The sequence below is a fragment of the Callithrix jacchus genome, chromosome 6 (genome assembly GCF_049354715.1).
Source record: "Callithrix jacchus isolate 240 chromosome 6, calJac240_pri, whole genome shotgun sequence".
NCBI classification, from domain to species: Eukaryota; Metazoa; Chordata; class Mammalia; order Primates; family Cebidae; genus Callithrix; species Callithrix jacchus.
Window position 1 is genome coordinate 154,271,899 of NC_133507.1, and position 13,724 is coordinate 154,285,622.

The 13,724-nt window shown below is 54.7% G+C and overlaps 1 protein-coding gene across 1 annotated transcript in view; it reads right to left on the reverse strand.

Moving 5' to 3' along the window:
* LOC100403559 (ephexin-1) overlaps nt 1-13,724 on the reverse strand; it is a 48,780-nt gene that overhangs the window by 13,808 nt on the left and 21,248 nt on the right. The window contains exons 4-5 of the mRNA XM_002749908.7: nt 2,311-2,471; nt 496-648 (exon numbers count right to left, since the gene is read on the reverse strand). Of these exons, the coding sequence (XP_002749954.1) occupies nt 496-648; nt 2,311-2,471 (314 nt within the window). The remainder of the gene's footprint in view (nt 1-495; nt 649-2,310; nt 2,472-13,724) is intronic.

Sequence of the window (13,724 nt, forward strand, 5' to 3'; positions counted from 1 at the left end):
AGAGGCACACTGGCTGGAAAACTACCTTGTCAACTAAACCTCAGAGAAAGTTTACGGAACGGGCAGATTAGCAATAAATGGCCAGACGCTGCCGGATGAGCCCCACCGAGACTCCTTCCCACCTGTTCCTGCCCTCGTCACTAGTACAGACCCAGTCTCTGATGTCCTGGGCTTTGAATTGGCCACTTGACCTCACGCTCCCTTCTCTAACGGCACGGAGCTCTGCTTGGCCATTGGATCCAGGTCCAGTGGGTGCTGTGCTGATTTTCTGGGGGTCTGACTGCGCTAATGCTTCTCTAGTGACACCAGAACCCCCTGGAACATGCTGTGTTGGGATACTGCCACCAGCCTGGCAGAGTCCTGTGGCCCACGTGGACCTTGGGAACACAGAGGTGAAGGACCGTGAGGCGCACTGTAGAAGGAGCTTGGGCCAGCACTGGTGTGGCTGCCCGGGTGCCGCCCCCTGGCCCTGATTCCCTGGCCGGGCACACTCACAGCAGCTGCTTGTAGGTCCGCTCCTGGTAGGTCTGGTTGCTGACGTAGGTGATGTAGACGGAGAAGTGGTCGGCCGCGTAATGGTACACGATGTCACACACGTCGGAGATGACGATGTTCTCCTCCATCCGGTGCTCCAGCTCCAGGAGGAACCTGCGAGAGGCAACGGCTTGGGTGGAGGGTGCCCCGGCTGGAGGGTGCTGGGGTAGGGTCAGCAGTTGTCTCGCCAAGAGCAGCGTGCAGGCCTGGCTTGGACACACCGGTGTGCACGGTGAGTGTACAGGCCGACAAGATCTGTTGGCGGGGCACAGAGCACTGGCGGTGTGTTTGGTCATCTTGAAGAATGACTGTGTTTTCACGGGGCTGAGGGCACTGGTAGCACTGAGACCTTATCTTTCAGCTATGTGCTGATGTGTTTGAGGATAAAATAGATGACCCTGGGGATCTGCTTCAGAAAGATCCCCTGGAGGGCGAGGACTGGCCCCTGGGCTGATCTTTTCTGACGCTGGTGACCAGTGCACATGGGCATCTACCTCTGCATGTTTGGAATTTTCCGCAGTAAAATACAAATACATACATAAGTCAGAGGTGCTGCAGCAGGGCTGGGCGTAGTGGCTCACGCCTGTAATCCCAACACTTCAGGAAGCTGAGGTGAGTGCATCACCTGAGGTCAGGAGTTCGAGACCAGCCTGGCCAACATGGTGAAACCCTGTCTCTACTAAAAATACAAAAATTAGCTGGGCGTGGTGGCGGATGCCTGTAATCCCAACTGCTCAGGAGGTTGAGACAGGAGAATAGCTTGAACCTAGGAGGTGGAGGTTGCCGTGACTGAGATGGCGCCATTGCACTCCAGCCTGGGCAACAAGGGCGAAACTCCATCTCAAAAAAAAAAAAAAAGTGCCGAGGCAGAAGCCCGGGGGTCTCACAGGCCATTCAGGCCCCAGTCAGCCATCACCTCCCAAATCCACCCCATGGGGCTGCCATGAGGAGGTGAGGGGGCTGCAAATGGAAGGGTGGGTGTGAGTGCGGTGGAGGGACCCACTTGAAGGCCCACGGAGAGTGAACCGCTTCCAGGAGCCACATGTGACGCTCATCGGATCCCCATAGCTTGGAGCGGGGCTGCGCTGGGGTCTGCCTGGGTTCCCGTCTGAACACCAGGCACTGTCCCAGCTGAGCCCCACGTGGCTTCTGGCTGCAAAAGTCCATGGCCTGCCCTGGGGCCACAGCCAGGTTCGTTTCCTTTCACAGGATTCAGTGAACAGACTTCTGTCTCCTCTTCCTCTGCTGCAGCTCAGCCCGGGCTTCACCCAGTCCCCATTCCCACAGCCACTTCCACCGGCCACGGCAAACACACTCAGGAGGAGAGGACGTGGGAACCCAGGACTGCACCCCGCACAAGGCCTGGGGCCCTGCACGCACTAGGCCAAGGCTTTCTGCTGGGGTAAGGAGCGTTTTACATGGACACCCTCAGTCCCTGTCACTAGACTCCCGTGGACCTACCTGGTTTCAACCTGTCCAACCATGGGTTTGATGCATGAGAGAGCTGGACTCAGCATCAGTCTAACCTGGGGCCAGCAGGATGCTTAGTGCAGAGCTTCGTGGGGGGCACAGGTGCTTCTGGGAAGGGACGTAGGCAGGGGGCCGCGATTGGCCACCCTGCCAGGAGGGGCAGTGAGATTTGGATTTAGGTCTTCATTTATTTGTATTTTACTATGGAAAATTCCAAACATCTGGAAGTAGAGAAGCCAGTGTGGAGCATTCGTGCCTCGGGCATGCAGAAGGGCCCTGAGGGAGGTGGCTGTCCCCCGTCCTCACCGCTCACTGACGGCCAGCACGTCCAGGACATTGGAGAAGAGGATGTGCGCCTCGGACGGGTGCAGGATCTTCCTCATCCTCTCGTTCTCCATGAAGTGGGACACAAGTAGGTTCAGGCTCTTATAGTAGGATGCCTCGGAAGTCACCAGCTCGAACATGGCCTGTGGCAGGGAGACCCCATAGTTACTGCCCGAAGCTGGCCTTCCACAAAGGTATTAGCCTCGTGCTGAGACAGAGAGGAGCAGAGGGAGGCTCTGCAGGGAGCTGAAAGGGAAAAACACCTGCTGCTAGGGCCTGGGATGCCACTGCAGGGGCAGCTGGTAACACCCAAGGCCAGATATGGCAGTGAGGCCACTCTTCCCAGGGGGCACACTGCCCCTCAGGTGAACAGACACAGAGGCTACTCCCTGTGACAGAACAACTGGAGACAGCCTGAGAACCAAAATATGAAACAAGGCAAAAGCAAGAGAGGGCAGGCTGGGCGCGGCGGCTCACATCTGTAATCCAAGCACTTTGGGAGGCCGAGGTGGGTGGATCACTTGAGGTCAGGAGTTCGAGACCAGCCTGGCCAACATGGTAAAACCCTGTCTCTACTGAAAATCCAAAAATTAGCTGGGCCTGGTGACTTCTGCCTATAATCCCAGCTGCTTGGGAGGCTGAGGCATGAGAATCACTTGAAACCAGGAGGCGGAGGTTGCAATCAGCCGAGATTGTGCCACTGCACTCCAGCCTAGGTGACAGAGTGAGACTCCACCTGAAAAAAGAAAAAGGTCAGTCACACAACAGAGCCCGCACAGCTGCCAGCGGCGGCTTGGCCCATGCACCGGGTGTGGCAGTGGGGAGGAGTCCCATTCCTCCATGTCCAGAAAAGAAACAGGCCGAAGCGTCAAGCACGGGCATCTCGGGGTGGAATCTGGGGGGTGTTTACACTTTTTACCTTCTGAATCACCTGAAAATTTTAACAATGAACATATATCATGGTCCGATTTTATAATGGAACCAATAAGGCAATTTTCATTTTGAAAGATAGAAAGAAATCCATAACATGATCAGTTTTCTGGAGGTGCCTTTAACTGAGCCTCGGAATAGCTGACCTAGGAACTAACAGCAGCTATGTGTCTCCTGGGTCATTCTGCAAAGGCAGGCGGCAGATCCCGGCTCACCTTCCTCCCTTGTTTACAAAGAAACCCAATGACCCACCTTCCTCTTCCTGGCACCCTCTGATATTCCTCGACTTAGGGCAGGTTCAGGTCCCACAGCCACCTCCCAGAAGGGACAGCATAGTGGGTTGAGCTGTGGCCCCACAGAAGCTGCATCCTAACCCCAGAACCTGTGAATGGACCTTATTTGGGAAAAGGGTCTGTGCAGACGTAGTTGAGTCAGGGAGTTCAACATGCGTTCAACCTGGGTTAGGGTGGGCCCTAAACCGATGACAGGTGTCTTTATAAAGAGACTGAGGGAGATGTGACAATGTGCCACAGACACACAGAGAAGGCGCGGGCGGAGATGGGACTGCTGCAGCCACCAGCAGCTGGAATGGGCCAGCAGGATCCTCTGCAGAGCCGTCAGAGGGAGCACTGCCTGCCCAGGCTGTGGCAGAATCGATTCCTGTCAACCTCTGCCACCGGTTTCTGGTAATTTGTTTTGGCCACAGAGGAATGATGGAAATACAGCGAGTGAGGAGCCCAGGGTGGGGGTGAGGGTGAGGTAGGGTGAGGGTGGGGGTAGAGGTGAGGGTGGGGGTAGGGGTTAGGGTAGGGTGGGGATGAGGGTGGGGGGTAGAGATGAGGGTAGGGTGGGGGTGAGGGTGAGGGTAGGGTGAGGATGGGGTAGAGGTGAGAGTGGGGGGTGGGTAGGGTGGGGAGAGGGTAGGGTGAAGGTAAGGGTAATGGTAAGGGTTTGGGATGGGGGTTCAGGTGGGAGTAGGGGTGGGGTGAAGGTGGGTGTAGCAGCAGGGGTGAGGGTAAGGGCAGGGGTAAGGGTGGGAGTTAGGGATGGCAGTAGGGGTGGGGGTGAGGGTACGAGTAGGGATGGGAGGGTGAGGGCAGGAGTGAGGATGGCAGTGGGTAGGCATGAGGGTAGGGGTGGGGGCGGGGTTCTGGCCCCTTCCCCAGGGCCGCGCTCACCCCAGGCCTCACTCCTTTTAGGGCCGCCCTCCAGTCTCCCCACTCAACAGAGCCCGGACCCAGAGCTCAGGGCTTTGGCATGACAGCAGGAGCTCCAGGGTTGGAGGCATCTGTTCCCTGAACGCAGTGGCCGCTGGAGTGGTGGGACTTTGCAGGCTGTTTCACTGAATCCTCCCAGGTGCCCCAGGAAGGACAGACAGAAGCTCTTCTTTTACCAAAAGGAAGCAGACACAGAGAAGTGAAGTTGCATCCCCAAAGTCACATGGCTAGATGCTGCAAGAGCGGAGATGCTGCCACCTCTGGGCAGCGCAGGGCCTTGCTGGGCATTTGATGCCTGCCTGTGGGAGCTCTCACTGCTGCTTCCCTGCAAGCTCTGCCCACCCGCCCACCTGGCAGAGCACTCTAAAATAACGGATGACTCTGGAAGCTGGGAACACCCCACAGAGAGTTCACACTGATGTCACTCCAGGGCCAGCGGCCAACTGCAGACCCTGAACCACCCTCAGCAGCCAGGGTCCCCCAGCCCCCAGTGTCTGCACCTGACCTAGTGACGGTCAGAGATGAGATGCTGAGATGAGCCTGTGGCCTCTCTGCGACCGTCCCATCACATCTGCCTCATCTATCGAAAAAGCAGCCATAGCAAGACCACAGCGGCGGGCCTGGCAGCAGCAGAACTACAGCCCACTGACCGGCGGAGCCCAGGTCGGCCAGCCTCCACCTACACAGAAGTGAGGCTACCACGGGCAAGCAGTTTCCTGGAAGCTTCTCTGCTGCAGAGATGTTACGAATTCATTTTCCTGTGGCTAAATTTAAGTTTCCTAAGAAAATGTCAAGCAGTTACAGCTCACAAGTTCCAAGCAAACCTAACTCACAAAACTGGTACGAATGATACCAAGGGGAAGACCCTGGTGCCCACAGCACCGCATCACAGAAGAGCATGCCATTAAACCACATGGCCCTAGAGGACACCTTCTAGAGACTAGGGTGACACCCTGGCTCTGGCCCACCCAGGTTTCCGGCCGACAACATCTTTGTCCTGATCTTCAGGGCTGGGGATAATGGCAGGTGGGGCCTTTCAGCTGTGAGCCTTGGCCTGAATCCCCACTAATCAGTGTGGCTGATCCTCAGCCCTCCTCATCCCTTTACAGGCAATGTCACCTGTGAATTTTAGCCTCCAGGATGTCTGTCTTCATTTTGTATGTCAAAATATCTGTCATGTCGACATGGCTGTCTGCTCCTTATCAATATTACTTTTGCTCTCATTTAAGCCTCTGCGTGGCAGCATAGAGCTGACGGGGGATCCAGGCTCTGCTTGGTCTTCATTCACTCATTCATTCCTTCATTCCACAAATGCTCACTGAGGGTCTGCTGAGCACCAGGCGCTGGTCTAGGTACAGGACACTCAGCTGTGAACACGGCAAGGCTGCTTTCCATGGCACTTTCGTCCCAGGGTAGTGGAAGGAAGTGCGAGCCTGAGTGAGGCCGAGTGGGAATGAGGGTATGGTGTATGTGTGTGCATACACGTGTGAGTTCGGGTGTGTGTGGGAATGAGAGTACGTATGTGGGAGTGTGTGTATATGGGTGTGACTGTGTGAGAGCATGTGTGTGTAAGTGAATGTGTGTGGGGGAGGGCATGAAATAGTGTGTATGAGTGGACAGTTGTATGAGTGAGTGAATGAGCATGTGTGACTGTGTAATTGTGCATGAAGGTGGGTGTGAGTGTGAGTGAATGTGTGTGTAAACACCTGTGTGTGACAATGTGAATGCGTGTATGAGGGTGGGTGTGAATGTGTGTGTGACTGAATGTGTGTACGAGGGTGAGTATGAATGTGTTTGAGTGTGAAGGAGTGTGTGTGAACGTGTGGATGTCTGTGTGTGAATGGGTGTGTGAATGAGTGTGTATGAGGGTGGGTATAAATGTGAGTGAATGCCTGTGACAGTGTGTGTACGAGGGTGGGTGTGAATGTGTGTGTGAAGCATTGTGACAGTGTGAATGAGTGTATGAAATTGGGTGTGAATGTGTGATTGTGAATGTGTGTGAATGAGTGTATGAAGGTGGGTGTGAATGTATGCATGCAAATGTGTGTGGATGTGATTGTGTGTGAATGAGAGTATGTGAGTGACAGTGTGTTTACGAGTGTGCATGTGAATGTGTGTGACGCCACTACAAAAGTTCCTCCTCTGGGAATGCACGTGCCAATGGGACCCAGTTGTATGACTCTCCTCTTGGTCTCCGGATAGCGCTCAGCTCCACTGCCATCTGCCAGGAGCCCCGTTACACTTCCTGGCTTTCCCAAGCCCTTTACTGCCCTGGATTCCTTGTGAAGATTAAACTCCAGTTGAGCCTGGCCTTTCTTCAGTGGGCCCAGCCCAGATGGCTTTGCAGTTCGCCAGGGCTGAGGCACGACGCCGGGAGTCCACCATGTGCAGCTGAGCAGCAGACGGGCCATAGCCCTGACCTTGGGACTTAGCCAGTCTCAGCTGTGGATGAGATTCCTTGATCCTGCTAAGCCTCAGTTTCCATATTTGCCAAATAGGGAGAACAGTGCTGGCCTCATCAGGTTGTTGCCAGGAAGTGGGGTGCACAGTGGGGACTGCTCAGCCTGGGGCTCCGCTGTCTCAAGCCCTGGCAAATGTTCTGGGATTATGATGGATCCAGCATCTGGGCACCACCTTCACCAAGGGTGGGATGGGACACGCTCTGGCTGGAGGGTCAAGGGTTGCCTGCTGTGGAGGTGGCACCGGGGCTGAGTCCCAAAGAAGGACAGGAAAGCCCATTCCCAGGGACGCCAAGGCCTGTGCATAGAAGGGACAGGTGTCCAGAGGGGGCAGGAGACGACAGCCTTGGGGGAGGAGGGAGCAAGTGGGAGGCGGAGGCCCTAGGCACATGGACACACCACCACTGTGGAGGTGGAGCAGGGACCTTTAGGCTCTGACTCACATTTTATAGTCCATCCCCTCTGACCGCCTTGTGAGGACGGACCACAGATGGCTGGAATCGTACAGCCTGAGAGTGTGCCCAGTGGGCCCACAGGGAGAAGCCAGGCCTGTCCAACACGGTGCCCACCCACCATATTTAGGGAGCTCTGGGTTGTATTTTTCTTAGGAAATCTCGATTTTCTCTGAATGACACAGCTTTGCCCATTGCTGTGGAGGTTGCAGATGACGGGGTTAGCCTCATTCAGGGAGTGTCTCCCTGGCCCTCTGGTGACAGGGAGTCCAGAGACTTCCAAGATGGGGGACCCTGGGCCAGCATAGCACCCATGTGATGAAAAGTGGTCCACAGAGGCACTGGGAGCTTTGCTGCCCGTGGGGGCACAACCAGGGCCTGAGACCAGGGAAGCAGGTCCCCTCTCAGGGAGCACGGGTCATGGGGCTGCTCTGGGCTGGTGACGTCCCGTGGCCTCAAGACCAGCCAGGTCCTGGAGTGAGGGCCACCTGCACCACCCTGTTCAAGTGACACATTTGAAAAACAAAGGAGACCCCGACCCAACAGCAAGAGGTCACAAGAGGAACAAGGACACCAGCAAAAGTCTGGAGGAAATCAACACTCCTGATGGAGAAAGGCCGAAGTTCAGCCCAACACCTGGAGAAGGAGGGGCCCAACACCCGAAGAGCGAGGGGCCAACACCCGGAGAGCGAGAGGCCAACACCCGGAGAGCGAGGGGCCAACACCCGGAGAGCAGGGGCCCAACACCCGGAGAGCGAGGGGCCAACACCCGGAGAGCGAGGGGCCCAACACCCGAAGAGCAGTGGCCCAACACCCGGAGAGCAGGGGCCCAACACCCGGAGAGCGAGGGGCCCAACACCCGAAGAGCAGGGGCCCAACACCTGGAGAGTGAGGGGTCCAACACCCGGAGAGCAGGGGCCCAACGCCTGGAGAGCGAGGGGCCCAACGCCTGGAGAGCAGGGGCCCAACACCTGGAGAGCAGGGGCCCAACGCCCGGAGAGCGAGGGGTCTAACGCCTGGAGAGCGAGGGGCCCAACGCCCGGAGAGCGAGGGGTCTAACACCTGGAGAGCGAGGGGCCCAACACCCGGAGAGCGAGGGGCCCAACACCCGGAGAGCAGGGACCCAACACCCGGAGAGCAGGGGTCTAACGCCTGGAGAGCGAGGGGCCCAACGCCCGGAGAGCGAGGGGTCTAACACCTGGAGAGCGAGGGGCCCAACACCCGGAGAGCGAGGGGCCCAACACCCAGAGAGCAGGGACCCAACACCTGGAGAGCAGAAGGCCCAACACCTGGAGAATGGGGGCCCAACACCTGGAAAGCAGAAGGCCCAACACCCGGAGAGCGAGGGACCCAACACCCGGAGAGCGAGGGACCCAACACCCGGAGAGCGAGGGGCCCAACACCCGGAGAGCGAGGGGCCCAACACCCGGAGAGCAGGGACCCAACACCTGGAGAGCAGAAGGCCCAACACCTGGAGAATGGGGGGTCTAACACCCGGAGAGCGAGGGACCCAACACCCGGAGAGCGAGGGATCCAACACCTGGAGAGCAGAAGGCCCAACACCCGGAGAGCGAGGGGTCTAACACCTGGAGAGCGAGGGGCCCAACACCCGGAGAGCGAGGGACCCAACACCCGGAGAGTGAGGGGTCTAACACCCGGAGAGCGAGGGACCCAACACCCAAAGAGCAGGGGCCCAACACCTGGAGAGCAGAAGGCCCACCTGGAGAGTGGGGGCCCAACACCTGGAAAGCAGAAGGCCCAACACCCAGAGAGCGAGGGGCCAACACGCAGAGAGTGGAAGGCCCAACATCTGGAGAGCAGAAGGCCCAACACCCGGAGAGCAAGGGGCCAACATCCGGAGAGTGGGGGGCCAACACCCGGAGAGTGAGGGGCTTTCAAGCAGCCTGCTGGCCCCAATTCCCTGTTATATCAGGCAGTTCAGCTTGTCCTGCAGTTCATGGTCAAACACGGCTCATGCTGCGTGGCTGGCCAGGACACATCGCCTGTCCTCAGAGTCCCACTCCTACCTCCACAGATCAACCCTTCGTTCCCTGCCATCAGCAAAGCTCGACGCTGCACGATTTCTCCTCCTGGCTCTTTACCTAAATGGCCTCCTTCTGACCCCGGGTTCTCTGTGGGCCCTTGAGCCTGCATTCCAGCCTGATTTGGGGTGTGCTTTTTCTCCTGACCCTGTGTTAACCAATCACTGCTATCTCTGATCTGTGGCCTTCGATGCGTTGTGATTGGGTGGTGCGGCTGTGACACCAGGGTGACATCCGCAGGGGTTGGAGCTGAAGCCCGGCAGACTGTGGCCTGAGAGGCAGGCTCGCTGACTGCCATACACATTCCTCATGGCCAGGACAAGAAAGGCAGCGCCTTCCCTGAAAGGGTCCTGGGAGGCCCCTTCCCTTCCACCCGCGTGCCAGGCCCTCCCCACACGGGTCACCCCCCAGTCCTGGGCATCAGGGCACTGGCCCAGAGCCCAACTTTGCTCTTAGTGCACTAGCTTTTTCCTGGAGGGAGGGAGGGAGGGACAAAGAGAAGGCCAGGCAGAATGCCAAGGGCCTGAGGCGTCCCTCCTGGACTCCTTTAGAGGCCGCGGGGATGTCGTCATGATGCTTAGGGGCAGGCCTTGCCATCCAGGCTCTGCATCCCCAGGATGCTGGCGGGAGGTATCAGGGCCACCTGGACGGGCTGAAGACTGGGCCTGAGCCTGTCTTCAGCAAGGCGGTGGCCGGGGTACGCTACAGTGCTGGGACCACTACAGCTAGCTCCTCTCTCTCCTCTAGCAGCTGGAGCCACAGCCAGGGTGGCCGGGTGCTCTCAAGCTCTCCACTCTATGCTCCGGCCCCTCAGGGTCCTCTTGCTGCAGCTGCCCTGGTGGGGGATTCACATCCTCTGTTCCCCAGGATGACTCAGTAGCGAGGTCACAAAGCTGCCTCGGTGCCTGCGGCTGGTGCAGTCGTTTATACGCTGCAGGCATCGGGATGCACTTAAAAGGCTTCCAGTTAAGAAGAAACCCCTCAAAGCCTAGCCTTCTTCTGCGAACCATGATGACGCACTCAGACTTCAGAGTCCAGGCCGAGCCCACGGCAGCGCAGTCTTTAGTGAAGTCGAGAACGGACTGAGCAGGTCCTGTGAGCGGCCTGGGGAGCAGGGCCTTGGCTATCGGATGGGGAAGCAACAACTACCCCCTTGGGTTGCTAAGGGACGAGGGGAGTCACATATTCAACGCAGCCATGGGATGCAGGCGCGAGGGGCCCAAACCCAAGCCTCATCACTCACACATCACAAATGCCAATTACAAAGTTTCCTCAAGATGACCTGTTAATGAAATCATTTGGAAAATGTTTACATACTAAAAGAAGTGTGTATACATTTAAAAAGACACATGCTTGAGAACATGTTCAGCCTGCCTCACGGTAAGAGAAATGTATGTTAAAACCACAATGAGGCTTGGTGTAGTGGCTCACTTCTGTAACCCCAGCGATTTGGGAGGCTGAGGCAGGTGGATCACCTGAGGTCGGGAGTTCGAGATCAGCCTGGCCAACATGGTGAAACCCCATCTCTACTGAAAATACAAAAAATTAACCAGTCGTAGTGGCAGAAGTCTGTAATCCCAGCTACTCGGGAGGCTGAGGTGGAGGTTGCAGTGAGCTGAGATTGCACCACTGCACTCCCGCCTGAGTGACAGAGCGAGACTCCAACTCTAAAAATCAAAACAAAACAAAAAAGAACCATAATGAGATATAATTTGTAATCTAGCACACTGGGTAAGGATAAACTAGCTGGGTAACGCACCACGTTAGTGGCAGGGGACGGGCATACTCATGTGGATAGTGTGTGGAGGCGATTAGGTGATACTCTCTCAAAACTTAAAACCATTCCATTTTTCACCCAACAATCCCACTTAGCAATTCCCTGAGCATCCCACTGTGCAGACGTTCAGTCTTCCGTTACTATAAATAATGCTGCCACCAATACCCTCGATACCCGGTATTTCCAACTGCAAATACCCATGATCTATGGGGATGGTTAAATACACAACGGAACATCTGAACAGTGGAGCCCAGAACCCTGCAAAATGAGGGCACTCTATTTGGATGGAGATGGAAAGATACGGTCGATATTTTTGTAGTAGTTTACATTTGTGTGACACAAGGGTGCACACAACACACACACACACACACACACACACACGCCTGAATGTGTCCGACCAGGGAACTGGGTGGCCCAGGAACGGGAGTGGGAGAAAGACTTTCTTTCACGGAGAGTCCTTTTGCACCTTCTGAACCTCCTATCAGGTGCATACATTTTTTAGCCAAAAGATTAATTTTAAAAAACGCTACCTGAAAACTTTGCTACTTCGTTAAAAGAGGTATTGGTATTTGCTTTCCTTTTTTCTTTTTTTTTTTAACGGAGTCTCACTCTGTCACCAGGTGGAGTGCAATGGCGCAATCTCGACTCACTGCAACCTCTGCCTCCTGGGTTCAAGCAATTCTCCTGCCTCAGCCTCCTGAGTAGCGGGGACAACAGGTGCACACCACCACGCCCAGCTAATTTTTGTATTTTTAGTAGAGACAGGGTTTCACCATGTTGGCCAGGCTGGTCTTGAACTCCTGACCTCAGGTGATCCACCCGCCTCAGTCTCCCAAAGTGCCTAGGATTACAGGTGTGAACCACCACGCCTGGTCCCTTCCTAACCTTTAATTTGAATCTATGCTTAATTTTTCCTCCAACCGTTGGGTTCTCACACAGTAACTAAAAAAGCATCCCCAAAGGAGGGTGGGACCAAGAGCTTCAGGACAAATTCAGAAACAAAACCCGAGGCCTGGCCTGGTGGCCAACGCCTATAATTCCAGCACTTGGGGAGGCTGAGGCAGGAGGACTGCTTGAGCCCAGGAGTTCAAGAACAGCCTGGGCAACATACCAAGACCCCATCTCTTCAACAGAATTTAAAAAATTAGCATGGTGCACACCGGTAGTCCCAGCTACTTGAGAGGCTGAGGCAGGAGGACAGCTTGAGTCCAGGAGTTCAAGGCTTTGGTGAACTGTGATTGCTCCACTGCACTACAGCCCGGGCCACAGAATGAGACCTCGCCTCTAAATAAAAACAGAACAAACAACAACAACAATGACAAACTATTAGTAAACTGAGAAAGTCCTACGCAGGAACATCTTCCCATTTCAGCTGTGTCATTTTTACTTTAAAAGGAGGCAAACATACTACAGCATTTTCTTCTGAAATCCTGCTCTCCCCTGACTGATTAAGCTACCAAAAGGCCATCATTGTAGGGTGTTCTCCCTGTGTGAACAGTAATTCGGCGTGACCTGCTGCTTTTGTAGCCAAAGAAAAAGAGAGCTCCTGACAACAGGTGGTGCTGGCAGTCCAAATCTCCTGTCTTGCTTTGGATAAATAGACTGAAAAGATCTGATACAGAAGTCACTGGTTTGGAACATGCAATCTGAAGATCTCAGTTTTGTGTCCGTGTCAGATATTAATAAAAGAGAAGCACATGAACAACTGTAACGTGAAAAGTCAGACGATAAAAAACCAGAGCAAGACAGGTTGACGCCGGCGTGCTCACATTATTCACCATGAAATGTAACTGGACTGCACATCAGCTAGGTCACCCCCATTTACTTTGAAATGTCTACATCTGATGCGCTGGAATTTGCAAACACGCATAAAAGAAAGTTAACAATCTTTATTTTCTATGCCTACTCTACTATAGATGAAATGTTCTATTTTGCTTTTTAAAAAACTGTATATATCTTGAACATTCACCTTATTTCATTTTTTGAAAACATATTTTCAAGTTTATATCTTTGGGCCGGGTGCAGTGGCTCACATGCATGTAATCTCAGCGCTTTGGGAGGCCAAGGCAGGCGGATCACCTGAGGTCAAGAGTTCTACACCAGCCTGGTCAACATGGTGAAACCCCATCTCTACCAAAAATGCACAAAATTAGCCAGGTGTTGTGGCGAGCGCTTGTAATCCTAGCTACTCGGGAGGCTGAGGCAGGAAAATTGCTTGAAGCCGGAGGTGGAGGCTTCAGTAACCTGAGATCACATCACTGCATTCCAGCCTTGGCGATATGATTCCATCACAAAATAAATAAATAAATAAATAAAATAAATGTTTGCATCTTTGGAGAGCTGTTTGTTATCTTACTAAACAATTTCCCTGCCACTGGACATACAGATTTCTTCTCCCTATGGTTCCCCTAACTTTTTGCTAGGGTGAACATGCTAGGTTTTAAATATATATATTTAAAAGTCTCTTGTCATTTTGAGAAGCAGAAGAGGGTAACTCAATGCTGCTTTAACTTACACTT